The 18,907-nt window shown below is 42.1% G+C and overlaps 1 protein-coding gene across 1 annotated transcript in view; it reads left to right on the top strand.

Moving 5' to 3' along the window:
* Nucleotides 1-18,907, top strand: part of dock2-like (dedicator of cytokinesis protein 2) — a 97,495-nt gene that overhangs the window by 71,139 nt on the left and 7,449 nt on the right. Inside the window, exons 27-42 of the mRNA XM_070963125.1 lie at nt 3,331-3,429; nt 3,534-3,628; nt 4,491-4,569; nt 4,682-4,782; nt 5,083-5,141; nt 5,442-5,590; nt 5,863-5,948; nt 6,205-6,361; nt 9,245-9,285; nt 11,574-11,664; nt 12,647-12,757; nt 13,323-13,412; nt 14,857-14,961; nt 16,656-16,797; nt 17,280-17,361; nt 17,526-17,610. Of these exons, the coding sequence (XP_070819226.1) occupies nt 3,331-3,429; nt 3,534-3,628; nt 4,491-4,569; nt 4,682-4,782; nt 5,083-5,141; nt 5,442-5,590; nt 5,863-5,948; nt 6,205-6,361; nt 9,245-9,285; nt 11,574-11,664; nt 12,647-12,757; nt 13,323-13,412; nt 14,857-14,961; nt 16,656-16,797; nt 17,280-17,361; nt 17,526-17,610 (1,572 nt within the window). The remainder of the gene's footprint in view (nt 1-3,330; nt 3,430-3,533; nt 3,629-4,490; nt 4,570-4,681; nt 4,783-5,082; nt 5,142-5,441; nt 5,591-5,862; nt 5,949-6,204; nt 6,362-9,244; nt 9,286-11,573; nt 11,665-12,646; nt 12,758-13,322; nt 13,413-14,856; nt 14,962-16,655; nt 16,798-17,279; nt 17,362-17,525; nt 17,611-18,907) is intronic.

Genomic DNA, 18,907 nt, shown 5'->3' with positions numbered 1-18,907 from the left:
GCATCTTTTAGGGATTCCTAGCAGGGATGAAATGGAAATAGATTTTTGTCATGTCATGCAGGTGCATCACCAGGTAACTGTCACTGTGCAACTCTGAAATTACAGCCGTTAATACGTTATTAACGAGAGTGGCCAGAGCGAGAGGCTGCATGGATAAATGGAGGGAAAGTGAAAGGAGGAGGAGGAGGAGGAGGAGGAGGAGGAGGAGGAGGAGGAGGAGGAGGAGGAAGGGAGAGAAATCCCAGACCTCACCAGCATCTGTGTCCTGTTTTGTCAGTAATCTCTTCACTGTTGCGTAAGGCCTTCGCCTCAACAAGCTCTGAGCTCTCTGTCTGTCTCCCCGTTTGTCACACACACACTGTAGTTGTCACTACTTTTGTCAGTGTACACAAGGCTCATGTGCCTCCCATATGTGTTTGCACGTCATGCAGTGTCTTCATGGAGCACGTCCACGTGTGAGGACAGTTGACGGTTGGATATTTGGCCCTTTCAGCATTTGTGTTTGTGTGCGTTTCAGATGGTGTTAAGGGAGATTGAGAGCATAAGTCCTCAGAGAAGACCAATTACGCTGAAGTAGGGCGACATGTGACCTACACTACACACAAACACACCATCAGGCACACACACACACACACACACACATACAAACACAGTGAATACAGAAAGTACTGAACTGTAGAGTAGTTTTGGTGAGTGGGTGTGTGTGTTCTTAATCCTATTAGTGATCAACCATTACATACTAAGGAGGGAAGAGAGAGAAGCAGAACGAGGAGTAGAAAGATTCAGAGTTAATTTACTGTAGTATAATTACGTAATTTAAATGCCTGCTCTCTCCCAGTATTTTTCCATGTTGAGTTTTATTATCAACAGCAGTGGATTTTAGTGACTAAGACAAAAAAGATCCAAACCTTGCACCCTTATTTTAGTAAGCCTTACTTGCGGCACTTACCTCCTACTTTAGTGTCACACAGAATTGATCTCCCAGCACCTTTAGAGGTGGAACATGTGATGGGAACATGAGGAGGGGTGTGAGAAGTGGGAAAGGAGGGAAGAGCGATTAAAGAGGAGACTGTGCTGACAGGGTCTCTGGTGTCTCTGCACTGCAGTCCAACTGAAAGCACTTCCTTTATTCCTTCCAATTTGTGTGTGTGCTGCTGCACATGGTGGAAATATGCTTTTGTTTGCATACATGGTTCCAGAAAGTGTGTTTTCTTATCAATGCGCGGGCAAGCATACACACACACCCCGCTCATTTTGATCAGATGAAAGCTGTCAGCACATCAGATGCCATTCATCTTTCATCTTCAATTTGCCATCCATCATCCTTCATCTCTGTCTCATGTTTCCCTTTTCCACCAACACCTCTGGAGGATTATTTCACACAAGCCCTGGCAGGGGTACCTGTACATCTGCCATGTTTCTGAAAAAGGTTTGTTTGCTTCATTCCAGCAATTAGGCGTGGAGGGAAGGATCAGAAAATGTTAATGTAGAAGTGACTCTAAGCGGGATGTAAGCAGAGACCTCCTGCTCCACATTGGATATTAAGACTTTTCTCCAAGTCAAACTCCTCCTGGTGTCCACAAGGTCGTCGGACCTCTCTTAGGCTCTGCCTGCTGGCTTTCATTGGCATGAGGGCCGTGCCTGCTTGTTAACAGACAGCGACTAAAATGGAAAAGATGGCAGATGAAAAAGAAATTGAAAGAGCAAAAAACAAAAGTTACAGGCTGCTTTATGTTTTCTGCCATTTGCCATTTGCCATTTTTTTGTCTGTTTCTTTCCATATTTTCCAGATAAATGTTTAATTTCATCTTGTTTCATTTTAGGTTCTCAATAGCTAAAAAATGGGCACAGAGAGAAATGATTAAGGAAGTCAGACGGACAGGTTGAGTAGATGGAGAAGAGGGAAGTGAAACAGGCTGTCTGTAGATGGCTTTGGCTTGGCTAACCAATCAATATTTTAGCACTCTAAGGGATAGCATCTTATGTATGAAATATATGCCAACTATTTTTGTATTCATGCCATCGGTTATTTCTGTTCTCTTCCGGTCAGCGCCGCTCAGGTTTTGTCCTTTTCTTCTTTGTTTTCTCCTCCTTTTGTTGGCCGCTGCCCCTCTCAGTGACTCCCCCCTCTCAGCCTCTGGTTGTGGGAAGGTTGGCACTAAATTTGCCATGAATTTTGTACTTTAATCCAGCTCAAGGAGCTTTTTCTCTGCATAAGTGGTTTTCACACAAACTTAGAACTTGTTTAAAACTTTTTTTTTTTTTTGCCTATCCTCATCTTTCATGTCTGTCTTACTTTCACAGTCATAGCAATGCTTGCTCCTTCTCCCTCCTCTTCTGCCTCTCGAGCATCCTTCAATTTCATCTTCCATCTCTAACTCTCCCTATTACTAGTCTCTCTGCGTGTTTCGGTGTACTCACTTTGGGCCACATTCAGACTTAAGTGGACGTACTTAGGAGTCAGTATCTCATTAAAAGCTGTGTGTGTGTGTGAGTTTTCTATGCTGTGTTATGATGTTATATCATTTTTTGATATCATGTTTTTACCATGCCATAAATTAAGGCTGGATAATCTGTCTTGTGTGTGAAATTGGCTGCATCTTGCATCTCACATTCTATGAACAGGACCCTAGTGTTTGTCAAAATAACCACTCTCTTTGGTGTTGCTCTGTCCCATATATGTAAAATTGTTTTCTCTTTCTTTGCTCAAAGGAAAAAAAAAAAAAAAAAAAAAAAAAAGCTTTTTTATGTGTTATATAACAATTCACAATATGCTTTGAAATCTTGCTGAGTGGCAGAGGGCCACAATGGAATCTATAGAATACAATTTTGAAACTGCAGAGGCTGCCAGTCTTCCTGGCAATGGTTATGTTTGTTTATAATAATTATGCTAATTTGTGAATAACATTGGGGTAAGGGCTTGTTAATGCATACCGCATCTTTAAAAATAACATCGCAACAATTTTCCCTGCTCGGAGCGATGCCCTTGTGTTCCAGGTCGTGTAGGCAGTATGGGATGATGAAGATAGTTTGCGGCTCAAATTAGCAAATGACAGAAGAGGTTTTCTTTGAAACTCTCTTCAAGCAGCCTTAGACATGCTGCAGCAACAAATTACTTTAAGAGATTTAAATGTCTTTGGCTTTAGATGTATAGCACTCAGTTTAAGAGCAGCTGCACTGTGCCCAAGAAGTAATGGCATGTCATTTTCTCTCTCTCTCTCTCTCTCTCTCTCTCTCTCTCTCTCTCTCTCTCTCTCTCTCTCTCTCTCTCTCTCTCTCCCTCTCTCTCTCTCTCTCTCTTCCTTTTGCTCTCATACACTCACACTGTAGTCCAGAGTCGTAGCATGCATGACAGCAATCCTCAGTCAGATGGATGATCGTCACTATGCTACATACATAGAAACCTTCAGTGGAACCACTGATCTAGTGGTAAGTACTCACACACACTGCATGTGTCTCAAAAGTGTTTCAGACTGTATTGAATGAAGGTATAGTCATACACACTCACACGTCTCTTGTCCATTTCAATGCAGGACTTCCTGATGGAGTCCTTCCTCCTTTTCAAGGACCTGATTGGGAAACATGTGTATCCCTCTGACTGGATGGCCATGATCATGGTACAAAACAGGTACCACACTATTACCGTACACAGTCTGCTTCTCTCACTCAACTGGCCACAACTGCCTCGGCCTGGCCTGCCGTTGGGACACTGGGGCTTGGCCTATGTGAATTTTAATGTTGATATCCTGAGACATTTGTACATCCACACAAACCCTCAGAGGGATAAGTTAGTGAAAGTAAAGCTGGGATCAGGGCTGCGGTGATGATGTGACAAATGTGTTTGTGTGTGTGAGCTGATGTGTGAGCGAAAGCCATGGGTGTATGTTTTGTGACGTAAGTTAGAGGGGAGGCTAAGAGCTGGGCCAGAGAGAGAGAGAAAAGGCAAATAGGGAAATGTGAGATTTAGGCAGAGGAAAAGGCAGGTTGATAATGAGTTTGCAGACCGGGGTTTGGGAAGAGATATGCATGTAGAGAGAAGGAAAAAAAGGAGACAGAGGGAGGCCAGGGAGAGGGATTGGCAGTCGACTCTGAATAACGATGATATATACATAGTGTTAGGGCAGAAAGGCTGGGAGCAGATTTGCTTCTTAACTTTAGAAATGCACAAAGTCACAATTCACTGATCCATCTGCACACCGTGTGAAGCTGCTATCATGATCTATCATGGTGACAGAAGTTTTGAATCTGAAGCAATATTACAGCCTTTTCTGAAATAGCCTAGTCTGAAGCTGTGAGCTTGAGCTGCTGTCACAGCTGAAACCTGCAAATAAGGTTGTTTTTCCTTTATTAATCATTCATCAGCAATCAGCACACTGCACGAGGAAGTTATTTTTTGCAGCCTTGATTTCTATTTCACACGATATGATTCTAGTTAATTGTGGTGTTTGGTTTGGGTGTGTGTGATGAATGTGTGTGTTTCTGTCGGTTAGAGTGTTCCTGAGAGCCATCAATACCTATGCAGACACTATGAACCAAAAGTTCCTCAATAACGACGACTTTGAAGTACAGGTAAGTGTGTTTGTGTATTTTGTATTGTGTGTTTTGTCGTGTGTTATTTGCCTGTCCTACTTTTAACATGGCTGTGAATTATCTCTGTATATTCCCCTTCTTCCCCATCTAGTTATGGAATAACTACTTCCACTTGGCCGTGGCGTTTATTACCCAGGAGTCTCTGCAGCTTCAGCATTTCTCACCAACCAAGAGGAACAAGATTCTGGCCAAGTGAGAGAAGGGCCATATAATTTCCTTATTTACCACACCTCCTCTCTTCTATTCTAATGAAACACTCAGTGATTTGTGATCTATTTTGGAGTCTGCATGTACTGTTTACACTCCCACTGCTTATTAAAACCACGTGGTGCCTGCACACAGACATTCGCTTTAGTTCATGTTGGGGGAGATTAGAGCATCTTTTCCACTGAGCTCTTCAGTTTTTAAAGGTGAAATTAATTGTATTGATCATTCGTTGTTTCTCAGCTGAAGGGCTTTCTCTCTGTATATTTTCCTCTCTCTTTATTTCAGATATGGGGATATGAGAAGACTCATCGGCTTTGCTATACGTGATATTTGGTACAAACTGGGTAAGAAAATCCAGTTTATATAAATGTGGTGGACTTGCTGGGTATGCAAAGACGTGATTACCCTGATATCAAGAAATACCTGTGTGTGTATAGGTGGGTGCAGGTGTCTCTTCACTTTAACCTTCACTGAGCAACACAATTAATTATAGTTTTGTAAGAAGGGTTCAGCACCATTTACACACACACAGACATCAGTCATATGATATCACTCTATAAATGAGACTCGCATTATTATATATTCTGAAGATAAGAGTCTTGTCATCTTACCTGTCCTCTTGATTTTCTGGCTTTATCTTTTAGGCAGCCACAAGATCTTTTTCATCCCTGGCATGGTGGGCCCCATCCTGGAGATGACCTTGATCCCAGAGGAAGAGTTGAGGAGGGCCACCATCCCCATCTTCTTCGACATGATCACGTGTGAACATGCACACGCTGGAAACTTCAACAGGGTAAACACGCATGCATTGAACACTGAATACACACAGTATACATAGTCTATGGATGTGTGCACACAAAACTCTGAGGATTTAGATTCACACACATGCACACACATAGTGCTCTTCCATCACTTCCCCGTGACTCTGCACATAAAAGTAAAAGAGACACCTTAATTACGCTTGCATAATTGATTTCTTCTATTCCTCCTCTCATTTGCTTTCTCGTCTCCCTTTGTTCTCCCTCTTTGCTTTCTCCTCCTCCTTCTCTCTCGCTTTTTCTGCAGTTTGAGAATGAGATCATTCTGAAGCTGGACCATGAGGTGGAGGGCGGAGGAGGAGACGAGCGATACATGCAACTACTGGAGACCATGTAGGGTCAAGTATTAGAATATGTGTGACAAGTATATAAATACATACAGAATAATGACATCAAAGTGAGAGTATTGCAGGAGTGTGATATGACATGATACAGAAATGGTTGAATTCATTAGTTTTTTCACTACTGTCCCAAAAAATAACTTTCCTGCTAACCCACAGAACGTTAACCTGTGACACATGCCACTGCTCTCTCAGCAATACATTCACAAAATCCTCTCATGATTAACCTGTGGGTGCTTGTCTGCCAGCCTGCTGGACTGCGCTGCCGAGAAACCCCCGCTGAGGCCGCAGGTGCAGCACTTTGTCGCCTTGGTGAAGGGTCTCCTCATTCGCCTCCTTGACTACCGCACCGTGATGAGCGATGACAGCCGCAACAACCGCATGAGCTGCACCGTCAATCTTCTGGTACGTCCCACCCCCTTTGAACCTTAGTTGTGCGAGTCGTCCCGGCATTTCAATTCCTGCGGGCTCGATCAGCTGCATGAATTCCTTCGCCGCAACCAAAGTGGGCTTTCTGAAAGCGTGCCAACCAGCATGAGTGCAGGGAAGAGTAGGAAGCTGCTGTGAGTCTTTCCTCAGTAAGAATTTCTTTTGTGTTTTGTTTTGTGTTCATCATGTTTCATTAATGCTCTGGGACTTGTCATTCTGGCACACGTAATCATGGATTAGCACTTACTGACACTAACCTTGTGATTCATGTGCTGTATTTTGTAGCTTTTATTGAACCCCACAGCAAAGAGGTGCTGATCTCAGACAGGCACACACCAACACTCACATACACACATCAGTGAACTCATTATTAATTGAAAGACTGACGTACGAGGAGGCTAGTACACTAAGTGAGTTTGTTCCACACAGACCTCAGTCAATAATCTCATCCATACCAAAAGAGCTGCGCTGATTGAAGAGTTTATTGTGAAACACTGATTTTATGTGTTGTCTTTCATGCCAAGGTCTTTGTATTCCTTTTCCGCATTTAATTTGTGTGCTGATTGATCTAAAGGAAAAGATTCATCTCTGTGTCTGGTCTCTGACTGTTTGCAGGGGGTTGCGTCAGCTCCTGTCTGTTCTGCATCCTTTTTCTTATGTGATCTCCTAATCAGATTCTCCCCCACGGTATTCTCAGGTTTAGTAACAGATCGCATCTGCCCACCATATGATCTCTCCACAGCAGAAATCATATAATTCCTACTCTGAACTCTGCCTTCCTCCTTTTATGTGTGTTGGCTTTATTTTGACTCTCTCCTTGAATGTTTGTTGGTCAAGACATTTCTCTGAGATGCTAACATTTAGGAGGGTTAATGATAAATGGATGTCAGTCTGTTTGTGTCTTAAAATGTGTTATTTTCCCCCTGAGGAGAGGAGTCTGCTGGCACATGGCAGAGGTGTTTAGCTTATGGACTGTTTCAGCTGCACATTAGCTATTCTCTTTCATTTGTCTGGCCAGCTAAAAAATCCATTCTGCAGGCTATCAGGCACTAGTGCACTTTCATATCCAGGAAGTACACACACACACACACACGCACACACACACACACACACACACACACACACACACACACACACACACACACACACACACACACACACACATACTGTAGGTATGTGCTTAGCTTCCTCATTCAGATGCACTTTCAAAGGAACACAAATATACATTCAGAAATAAACACACAGCTCAGGCGAAAGTAAAACTGCTCAAAAAAGCATGATGGTAAAGTAGATATCACTTCCTCCATATAACATATAGACAACTAGGGGGACTTTTAAAACAGCTGCCACTTGGTGAGTCATCAATTGGGAAGGATGCTTAGAAGCTGATACTGCAGTTGCTATGTAGATTATGTCGTTGTGTGTTCAGACGACGTGTCAAAGGCGACTGCTGCGAGTAAAAAAATCTGACCTTCATGTAGATGGACCAGCCTTCAGCAGTAAATTAGCTTAAGTTGGAATACATTGATGCAAACAATGATGTATCTGACCTTTACAAAAATAGAGCAATTAGATATAAACATGCATAAAGTATGCTTTTGCTTCACAGTGAATCTCTCAGTAATTGAGCTCTCCTTTTTATTACATATGTGTGAGTGTGTGTGCGTGTGTTTGTGTGTCTGCTGGCTCATGCAGGTGGTGGGAGGTGGGGTTACATCAGTTCGTTCCACTCCTCTGTTCTCTGTAGATGTCATTAAACTTCATTAAACTGGGAGTTTGTGCCGCTTAACTAACAAATGCATGCACACACTCCCCCACATTAATACACACAGGCAATCAGCAGCGTATGGTTTGACACACATAATACACACATGCGGCCATTTAGACAAACACTCGACCACACAAATACAATATGAGACACACACACGCACACACACACACGCACACACACACACACACACACACACACACACACACACACACACACACACACACGTACAGATGGGTGACATGTTAAAGGCAATCCTGAATAAATAAGTAGAGAAACATACTGACTGCAGATGCTTCCACATGGGTGCACTGCATGGTCCAGTTGAGCAAATAACATCCAATCATGCATAAAAATGCTGAGCGTGCACAGTTGATTCTGATTGTGTATCAAGATGTCAAGAGGAAAAGATCTGAGTGACTTAGAAAGAGGATTCGTCGGGGCACGGGTGGTCGCTTCAGTTGCAAAGACTGCTCAGCTGGCTGGTGTTTCAATGGGAACAGTGACTACAGCATCTGCATTTACTTCACTTCTATTGGAAAAGACACCAGTAAATAGGGTCAGAAATTGTGGTCAGCGGCGCACGTTTGATGACAGTGCACGCTTGTGCATTTGTGTGATATGTAAGGAAAAACAGAAGATCAGCTCTTCCTCACGCTCAGCCCCTACAGTGAGGGGGTCTGGTTCCTCTGTTATGCTGTGGGGGGCACTTTGCTGGCATAGTTTGGGTCTGTTGTCTCCTGAGAGGGAAGGGTCACCTCAAATCAATACAAAGTTGTTCTGAGCCTTCACCTTCATCCTAAGATAGAACATTGCTTTCCTGATGGGAGTGGTCTCGTGATGTGATGTGAATCATATATTATGGCCTTCACAGTCCACATCTCAACCCAGCTGAACACCTATGGGAGATTTTGATGTGTTCGACAGCGCTCTCCACCGCCATCGTCAAAACAACAAATGAGGAAACTCTTTTGGAAGAAATGATGTTCCATCTCTCCAGTAGAGGACCAGAGACTGTACTGTGTGTACAGTCTGTACAGACACACACACCAAGACTGTAACTCACTCGACTTCTCTTTGTGATTTTGCAGAACTTCTACAAGGACATCAATCGTGAAGGAATGTATATCAGGTATTTATGTGCTAAATTTGACACTGTGTTTTTTGAAGTGATCCGTGAATGTGTCCTATGTACATGCATGTATATGTCTGAATGTGTGTACAGTCTATGTGTGTGTGTGTGGGGGGGGGGGGGGGGCGTGCGTGCGTGTGGCTCCATAATCTGACAAGGGATTATATGAGTCCCACTGAATTAATGTCAAAATCCACAGGATCAGCTCTTGGTCTGACTGGAGGGAGAGCTGAGAGAAAGAGAAACATGATGGGCACAAGGGAGGGAGAGGTGGAGAGATGGAGGAAGCCAGGATGACGGTGGGGGAGAGAGGGAGAGAGAGAGAGAGTCCCACAGTGCATTTCTGGCATTGGCTTATAGACATAATTAGTTATCTGTATGTGTGAATGTGAGCTCAACTCTGTGGTCGATCAGCTGCCTCCGTCTGTCCTGTGGAGAATATGGTAATATTTATTCAGCTTGCTGTTTAATGTTAGCAAACAAACATAGTTTAATGCAAATGCATGTTTCAGCTCGACGTATGTTATGTAATAAACCAGAATGTTCTCTTACACAAAGATCTAGCTCTATTACTACAGGCCATGCATGCATTAAAAACCCCCCACATCTAACTGTTATGGCCAAGTGTGAGAAACCATTTGCAGCTGCATTGCTGGGAAGATAACATGACTAATGAATATGACCTCATCTTGGATGTTACTTGTATATGTCGCCTAGGATCGCCTTTGTGCTGACACCCACAGCATTAACTGTATAGTACATTACGAAATGTTTTTCACCGTTAGTATAAAGAACTCGTTCTTTACTGTTTTGCTCCAACAAGACCTTCATTAGATGTCAGTCAAACTCTGAGTTTAGGATACTTTATTTTTTGTTTTGTGAGGTGTTTATGGAGTAAACACAACTTAGATCTTTTCCACCTGTGAATACCACCTTTATTCCTTTGTGCATCACAAATATGAAGCATTTTTTTGTGTACTTGCAGTGGTTTTATCACTTTTTCAATGTGAACACACTACATATTCAAAATCTTTGGGGAATTTGTAGATAGCTTATGTCATCCCTAAAGAGGCTGAAAAAGGGTCTACTTTTCAACATGGATTGTCCAATGTTATAACCTTTTTCTTTATTAATTAGAGGGCAACATCAGATTATATTAAAAATGAGAGGATGGATTCTACACTCTTCATTTTCCTGCACGATAAGTTTCCAAACACACGGGTTTACAGAATGAAAAGCTGCCTCCTGCTAACCGCATCAGTGGTGAAATGGTTTGCACAGTGAGTGGAGGAAGGAAGTAAGATGAGAAGGAGAAGAGGAGGAGGTGAAAGAGACAAATGAACAACAGTAGTGTGTTCCTCAAACAAACAAGTTGATGAACGTGCAGATTTAGACAAGAAAGCAAGGACTGACTGTTTTTGTTGGTTTACTCCATCAACAGCGACTGGGTTGTCCAAACCAACAGAGCAGGCAGACTCTCCAGGTGAAAGCGTGATTGAGCTGGTTAAAAGTGAGGGGAAGGACATGTGGACATCACCATTTAGCCAGACAGAATGAGCGATAGACCTCAGAGTACATTTTTACTGCCCAAGCATACAGGGGATTGTTCATTTAGAGGAATCTGGAAGCCACTGCTTTCTTGCTTCGTCATCAGTGCCTTAGCAAGAAAGCTTCTGGCCATGTGGCAAAATGTTTTCTCCAGACAGAGGGAGACAGAAAAGGATCAAAACTTAAAAAAAAGGAGGCAGTAAACTGGTAAATTGGTTCAGTAGCAGCCTAATGTTCCCATTTTCCTCCTTGTCATGAGCTACAAAACATCTGTCAGACCATTAAAAAAAACACACGAAGAATTGTGCTTTTGTGTGAACACGTGTACTCTTGAATGACCTTTCTATGTCGTGCACGTAGTTCTGCGTGTGCGTGCATGTGTGCAGATTTGTGTGGCCATGCATGTGTCTGTGTTTGACCTCTTTTGTCTTTTCATCTCTTTTATGAGACACGTGTGCGTGCGTGTGTGTGTGTGTGTGCGTGTGTAGGGAGATGCAGATTGAATAAGACAGTGACACACTTGTGATTAATTCATTTTCAGGTCTTCAAGTTGCCCAACAGTGGCATCTAGTGGACTGATATTTAAGTTGCATATTAAATTCCACTTGACCTCTGTGTGTGTGTGTGTGTGTGTGTGTGTGTGTGTGTGTGTGTGTGTGTGTGTGTGTGTGTGTGTGTGTGTGTGTGTGTGTGTGTGTGTGTGTGTGTGTGTGTGTGTGTGTGTGTGTGCGCGCGCTCAGGTACCTTTACAAACTGAGGGACCTTCACCTGGAGGGTGAAAACTACACAGAGGCCGCATACACACTGCTGCTCCACTCTCGTCTGCTCAAGGTAGGACACACACACACACACACACACACACACACACACACACACACACACACACACACACAAACTCTCTTACAAAGAGATATTTTGTCGTTTAAAGCTGGACCCAGTGTCTTGCCCAGCCTAATTACTTGTCTGTCTGCCGTGAGTGAGATAGTTTTTTATTAGCTGATAAACGGTTGCTGTGTCTCCGGCCTCCGAATGATGAAGGTCCATGGTGGGTTTATGGCATGACATTGGTCACTGTAGCTTCATCACTATGGTGATGCAGTAAGTGTATGTGTGTCTGCGTGTGCGTGGGTTTGTGTGCCCATGCATGAGTCTGAGTGTGTTTGACCTCTTTTGTCTCTTCATCTCTTTTATGAGACACTTAGAGGCTCACAGAGAGGGACAGAGGACTCGGGGCACCTCTCTCTCTCTCTCTCTCTCTCTCTCTCTCTCTCTCTCTCTCTCTCTCTCTCTCTCTCCTGTCTGGTATCATTACATCAAAGCAGTTGAACTCTATAATGTTTTTTATAATCTCCATTCATTGCTGGTGTCAGCCCTGTCATGCCCGTTTCACATTATTGCAAAGAGCAGACTGTTACGCAGCATGCTCTAATCCTCTTCTTGCCCTCTTTCCTAAGCAGATAGAACAGTCTCAATAAGATAAGTCAGTCTTGGAGATCACTGTGTGCTTTTGTTTGGTTTCTGAATGAATTTCTGTGTAATTCATGTTATGGAAGATTAACTATTTTCTCATTTCTATAATAAATGAGCATCGTGCTGCATGTTTTTGTGTACACTCTGCTTAGGACTAATATTGATTTATTACAACAAAGAAAATAAGTTCTTCTTCTCTCTTGTGTTAACATCATGACAAATGCGACACAGTAAAAAAGACAGAGCTGATGTGAGTGTGACTGTTTTTCCTTTGGTTTCAACAATAAAAAAATTACCCCGCAACATCTCACCATTTGTTTCTCCCATCCTGTCTCCATTCCAGTGGTTAGATGAGACGTGCAGCCCCCAGTTTGAGTCCCACGGCTCCCAAACCCAGCGGCAGCTTAAAGAGACACTCTACGACACCATCATTGACTACTTCGACAAGGGCAAGGTCTGCATTGTTTTCAACTACTTTACCTAATTAAGCTTTCATAGGGTAATGCGAGGATGTGAAAATGCTTCAAAATTAATTGTAGTGAGATTTTTCATTCTGGATGATTTTGGAAATCAGAAGAACTTTCTGAATTCCTTTCACAACAACAACAACAATCACAGAAGTAGGAAAATGGATTTTTTTTTTTTTTTTTTTTTTTTGTATGTTGGCATAAGCGAAAGCCGATAAAATCAGAATTCAGTGCACAGACTTTTATTTTGGAAAAACGTTCCTTTCCCGTATTGTACCTTCAGTATCTTTTAAAGATGAGACACTGTTGCAATCATGCAGTCATAGTCTCCCACCAGCATTTCGGTGTCACATTCGTTTTGTATTCTCCACGAATGCTTTGTGTTCTTTGAAGCAGTGATAGAGACATTTTCCTCTTCCTCCCCGGAGACCTGCAAACAGACATTTTCACAAGATGAATTCCCACCACGACAGCTGCTGCCGATTTATTAGCAGATGGTGTAATGAAGGACTCTTTCTTTCCTTGTGTGTCTGTGTATGTGTGTGTGTTCAGATGTGGGAAGAGGCCATCACTCTCTGTAAGGAACTAGCTGACCAGTACGAAAACGAGATCTTTGACTACGAATTACTCAGCAAGACACTGGTAACACATGAACCTTCATATTGAGTCATCTGCACAGTAATCATGATCTGACATTTCCTTCCCCCCTGAATTCCCTTTATAGATGCTATAGATGTTCTTTGCTTTGATTTGCAATCCTGAGTCCCTGCGTAAAACATAAATAAAAACAGAAAGCAATCATTTGCAAACCAACTGTGTTCATCGCCAACAGTTTTGCAAAGTGTTCCTGAGCCCATCTAGTAATATCCTTTATACAATCATGTGTTCATAACGTGGTGAACCTCCTTCCATCCTCACTTGTGAACGACTGAGCCTTTCCAGGATGCCCCTTTCATACCCAATCATGATACTATCACCTGTTACCAATCAACCTGTTTACCTGTGGAATGTTCCAAACAGCTGTTTTTGGAGCATTCCACCACTTTCCCAGTCTTTTGTTGCTCCTGTCCCAAGTTGTTTGAAACGTGTTGCTGGCATCCAATTCAGAATAAGCAGATATTTACAAAAATCAAGGAAGTTAATAAGGCAAAACAATAAATACATTGTTTTTGTACTGTTTCCAACTGAGTATATGTCAAAAACGATTGTCACATTCTTAGTTTAATTTACATTTTACATAGTGGCCAAACTTTTTTTGAGTCAGGGTTGTCATACAGGATTTATAGTTCTAACTTTATATGGTATAACTAAATTGAGGAAAATTGTCCCTCAGCCTGTCTGTAAGTTGTAAATTGTACAGAATAACACGTTTTCTGAGCTTCAGAACATATTTCTCCCAATGAGCACTTTCCACACTAAATTAATCATCTGCACTCTCAAACATTAGCACTGACTCCGCACGGCCATTCATCCACGTTTAAAAATTAATACTTACTTGACACAAATCCCCCTTTTAGATTGATCTTTTGCTGAAGAAATCTGGAACTGTGACCTTCCCCAATTACCACATGACCCCAGAAATGTGATTCCTCAATGCCAATCATCAGCCACTTCAAACCCCTCCAAACTCTTCTCACTTTGACCTCTCAATCACTCCTCTATCTCTTTCATCTTTTGCTTTGGCACCAAAGCAAAAGTGATTCCCTCCACACCCAAATCCTAACTTGTTCTTTAGCACCATCTTCTCCTCTATCTCCCCTTCACTCAACTCTTCTTTTCCCCTCCCAATGGAGAATTATGCTTTTCCAACAATGGAAGAATCTCTCTCTCTCTTTATATGTCTGCACCAGTGGCTCTCTCAGCTAATGCTGAATTTATGTGGTTATATAAATGACAGACATTGCCCTTGGATGCTTTGCACTTTATTTTATTCTACATCTATCACCCTCAAAGGCCCAGCATTCTGCTGAGGGTTGCTTTGTCATTGGCATGAGCTGATAAAACTGCTACAGCTGCACACAGTGCACATCTGAAACTCTCCCCTGAACACATCCCCTGTCTCTCTCTTTGTCTCTTCTTTCTCCAGGAAAAACAAGCCAAGTTCTACGAGAACATTATGAAGATCTTGAGGCCGAAACCAGACTACTTTGCAGTGGGCTACTATGGACAGGGCTACCCTCCATTCCTCAGGGTTTGTGTTGGCACGCACGCACGCACGCACGCGCATGCACACACACACACGCACACACACATTCCCTTGCTTGTACAAAGGGATCAAACTGCAAAAGGGTCCAAAAAAAAAAAAAAAAAATTGTTTTCCATTATCAGCACAGAAGCTGTTTAAAACTGCAGCAGTGGACAAGTTTCTACACACAACAGCAAGATAGTTAACAGAATAGGACATAAAGAACCTTATGGGAACATTGTGGATGTGTGGATTTCAGCAAACTGCAGGAATAAAATATTCCACTGTTTATAGCTCCTGTATTCATTAGGTGCGCTAATCTGCTGTGGTAAGGAGTATGACACAGTCAGTGACTCAGTTTTTCGGGGAGCAGGGCAGGGCAGTGAATGGAGGCCCGGCACTTTGATTTTGGCCATGCCGCAGAAATGACACTGCTCTCTCGACGGTCTTAACCTGCATCTGTTTACATACAGAGATGGTAAAGTCTGTTTTAGCACTGCTGGACATCAAAGCCGTGTTTAACCCAGTTGTCTACAAAATATGACTTATATAAATATGACAGGGTTGGCGGGTGTCAGTTGGTAATCGTGAATCTGAAAGAACAGCAACGGCATCATTGTCCGTCATTGTTCTAGTCAAAGTCTATATGCTCCCAGTAGCTCACATTTTGGAAGACAACAAAACAATAATTATGTGAGCCATAAATCCAGATGATTATGCCTCTGTACAGCCACTGAAAAATTGCATTGACCAAATCAATAATTGGAACTGAAGAAATTATTTTTACTGCCAAAACTGAAAACTCAAATTTCAGTGCTCACCTTGAAGCCCTAATCTTTAAGACTTCAAGCCAAGTCAGAAAACTCACATTAATACAATTACCAAATCAACCTACTACCTCTTTAAAAATACAGCAAGACTAAAAGGATTCACGTCTTAGCAAGACTTAGAGAAAGCGCGTGCTTTTGTTTCATTCAGGCTTGATTATTGTAATAGTGTCTTTACAGATCTCTGTGACAGATCAATGAGACCGCTGCTGCTCAAGTCCTCACTAAAACTAAGGCAGCACAGGCGCAGGCACAGGCTTCCTATGCATCAAATAATTGATTTCAAAATACTGTTATTGATTTACAAGGCTTGGAATGGTTTGGGGCCGAAACACATCATTGATATGCTTCTCTGTTACGAGCCATTCAGAGCTCTTACTGTACATCATCTGGGACAGGCTTGCTCGCTGTCCCCAGGCTCAGATGTGCAGAAGCAGATTTTCAGCTCAGCTCAGAACATTTGAGGTCTGTTATTTTAAATTGAGGCTTTTCTGTTTGCCACTGCCTTTCCAGAGGTCATTTAAAGATACTACATTTTTATGCTTTTGCACTTTTAATATTTGTATTTCTGCTGTTTTTTTTTAATTTATCTTATTTACTCTTTCCTTTGTAAATTGTCTTTTTTCTGTTTTTATCATATGATTATGTTTTATGTAAAGAACTTTTATTTGCCTTTATTTATCAGACCTGCTATATAAATAAACTTTCTTTGCCCTGCCTCAGAAAAAGATATGTCCATCAACAGCAACAACAACCTATCTATAGATGCAGCTAGACTTTCCTTTTGAAGGAAGTCAAATTAAGAAGTTGTTGTCCACAGGATGAATAAGGTCTTTTCAGTATCATTCCTAACACCAACACTTGTGGCTTCAGAACAAAGTGTTCATCCACCGTGGGAAGGAGTATGAACGCAGAGAGGACTTTCAGAACCAGCTGATGAGCCAGTTCCCCAGTGCTGTGCGCCTCAACACCACCACCATGCCAGGAGACGATATCAGGAACTCTCCGCTCCAGTGTATCCTTCTGGCAGAATAAGACACATCATGTAGACGCACATAGAAAACTGAGAATGGAAATGCTGTACATGGTCTACAGTCTTTACGAGCACACAAGTGTAGCAATGCACAGTGATAGAGTACACAGTAATTTACAAGCAGTGCATTTGGGATTAGTATTTTGGCCACTGAAGAAGTCTGAACATGTCTAAAAGTAAATGATAACATCAACTGAGATCCAGTGTTTTCCAAACTAAAATATCAGGGGATTTTTTTTTACCCAGAAACATAATAAAACATTGCCAGACATCTAGGTGGTTTTTGGTCCTGCCTTGCTTTTTGTTTACTTTTGTTGTACCTTTTGGTTTGCCTTCGTATTTTAAACCCCAGCCGCTGCAGATTGGACTCATCCCTCAGCTCTCTGTTTGCACGTTCTGACACAGGGATGTAGAGATGCTCTCCATCATGTCGTGATGTTTCGTTCCTGAGTGATCTGATCCAGATATCCAGTGTTTCACCGTGCAGCCTGTCCTGGAGATTCCCCCTCGCCTGAAGAACCAACCTGTTCCTGACCAGATCATCAAGTCAGTCAAACAGCAATATTTTCAGAAAGCAAAAGAAATGTGAATGTGTGTGAAATGATGGGCATTAAAAAAAGAAAATGCTGCTCTGATAATGTCACATTTCCGTCTTTTAGAAATTATTATTTCCTTTGACTTCTGTTTCTTTTTTCTTACGTCTTGTGCAGCTTCTACAAATCCAACTATGTGCAGCGTTTTCACTATTCCAGACCTGTGAGGAAAGGACCTGTGGACCCAAACAATGAGTTTGCTGTGAGTTATTATATTTATGACCACAGGGACCATGAAAGTCTTTCAGAAGCTCTTGCGCGCTTGCATTGTTATCAGCCTGAAAAGATGAGTTCCTGCTCTATAAAATAAGATTTTATTCAAAAGCAGCTTGTGGTACAATTACGCAATAAGACACCAGATTATGTTCTAGGTATTCAGCACTTGAGATGCGACATCAGATTCAGGTATTACTGTAGTATAAGATTAGATATCAAATTGTGCAGTGATGAAGAAAAAAGTAGAGAAAATGGCCAAATGGGATAGAATAAAGAGGACCTAGTGTTTCAAAAAAGTAATATATACAGAGAAGAGGGGAAACAGAGAAAAAGAAATAGGCTTCAGCATGACTGGTGAGAAGAAGTAGGAATGTAATTCGTTCTTCCAATACTATTTCATTCTTTACTGTCTTTCCACCAATGGGAATGACTCGTATCTTCTGAGGAGAATGTTGACTGAGGAAGCTGGAATTCAATGTGGACAACATTTTTTGGATTTGCATCAAAAAGAACAAGAAAAATCTGATTAAAAAACTAATGAGAAACAAACTGGTTAAGAATCCAAGAAGAATGTGATGAAGACGCTGAATAATAAAGGGAAAGTAAAGATCTACGTGCAGAATCTTAAGCAGCTTAAAAGAGTTAATTGCACAAATACTAAAGATAATATCACAACACAGAGTGCAATTTGGAGGAGGACAAAGAGGCAAGAGGTCACTCACACCTCACCCTGCTCAAACCCTTTGGGATCCGCTTCTCGTGGTGAGAAATTGCTTGTATTCAACAACCCAATCTAAAGTAGCCCTGCCTATGGCACCTTCATTGAACAGCCAGATGAAAGTACAAGAAAGGAAAGACATGATCGTATGATGTCTCGTCTACCTCCCCCGATATGTAACGACCTGCGATGCTGGTCTGATTAGAGATGCTCAACAAGTGCAGCTGTTTTATTAAAACATGATGCTTCTCTGCCAGTGATCTCCCGGTATCCTCTCTCATGGAACGAGAGAAGGCGTTCGTCCTGTCAGTCAGTCAGTCTCTGTCACAGATGAAGACATTTTTAAGGAATGGTGGGTTATTGTAGACGATGGATAATGAATTATACATCACTTGCAGCACCACTCCAAGGGATATCAAAAAACCCTCAACATGCATTCACCCCATACCTGGTCACAACAAGCAGAAGAGTGATGTAAGAAGTTGAAAGAAGCATTGCTGTCAGCTCCAGCGCAGAGCTTCCTACTATACTTACCAGAGAGGCACATGAGCATGTGACAAGGACC

This window comes from Chaetodon trifascialis, chromosome 5 (genome assembly GCF_039877785.1).
Source record: "Chaetodon trifascialis isolate fChaTrf1 chromosome 5, fChaTrf1.hap1, whole genome shotgun sequence".
Classification (NCBI taxonomy): Eukaryota; Metazoa; Chordata; class Actinopteri; order Chaetodontiformes; family Chaetodontidae; genus Chaetodon; species Chaetodon trifascialis.
This window is presented reverse-complemented; position numbering and strand designations above follow the sequence as displayed.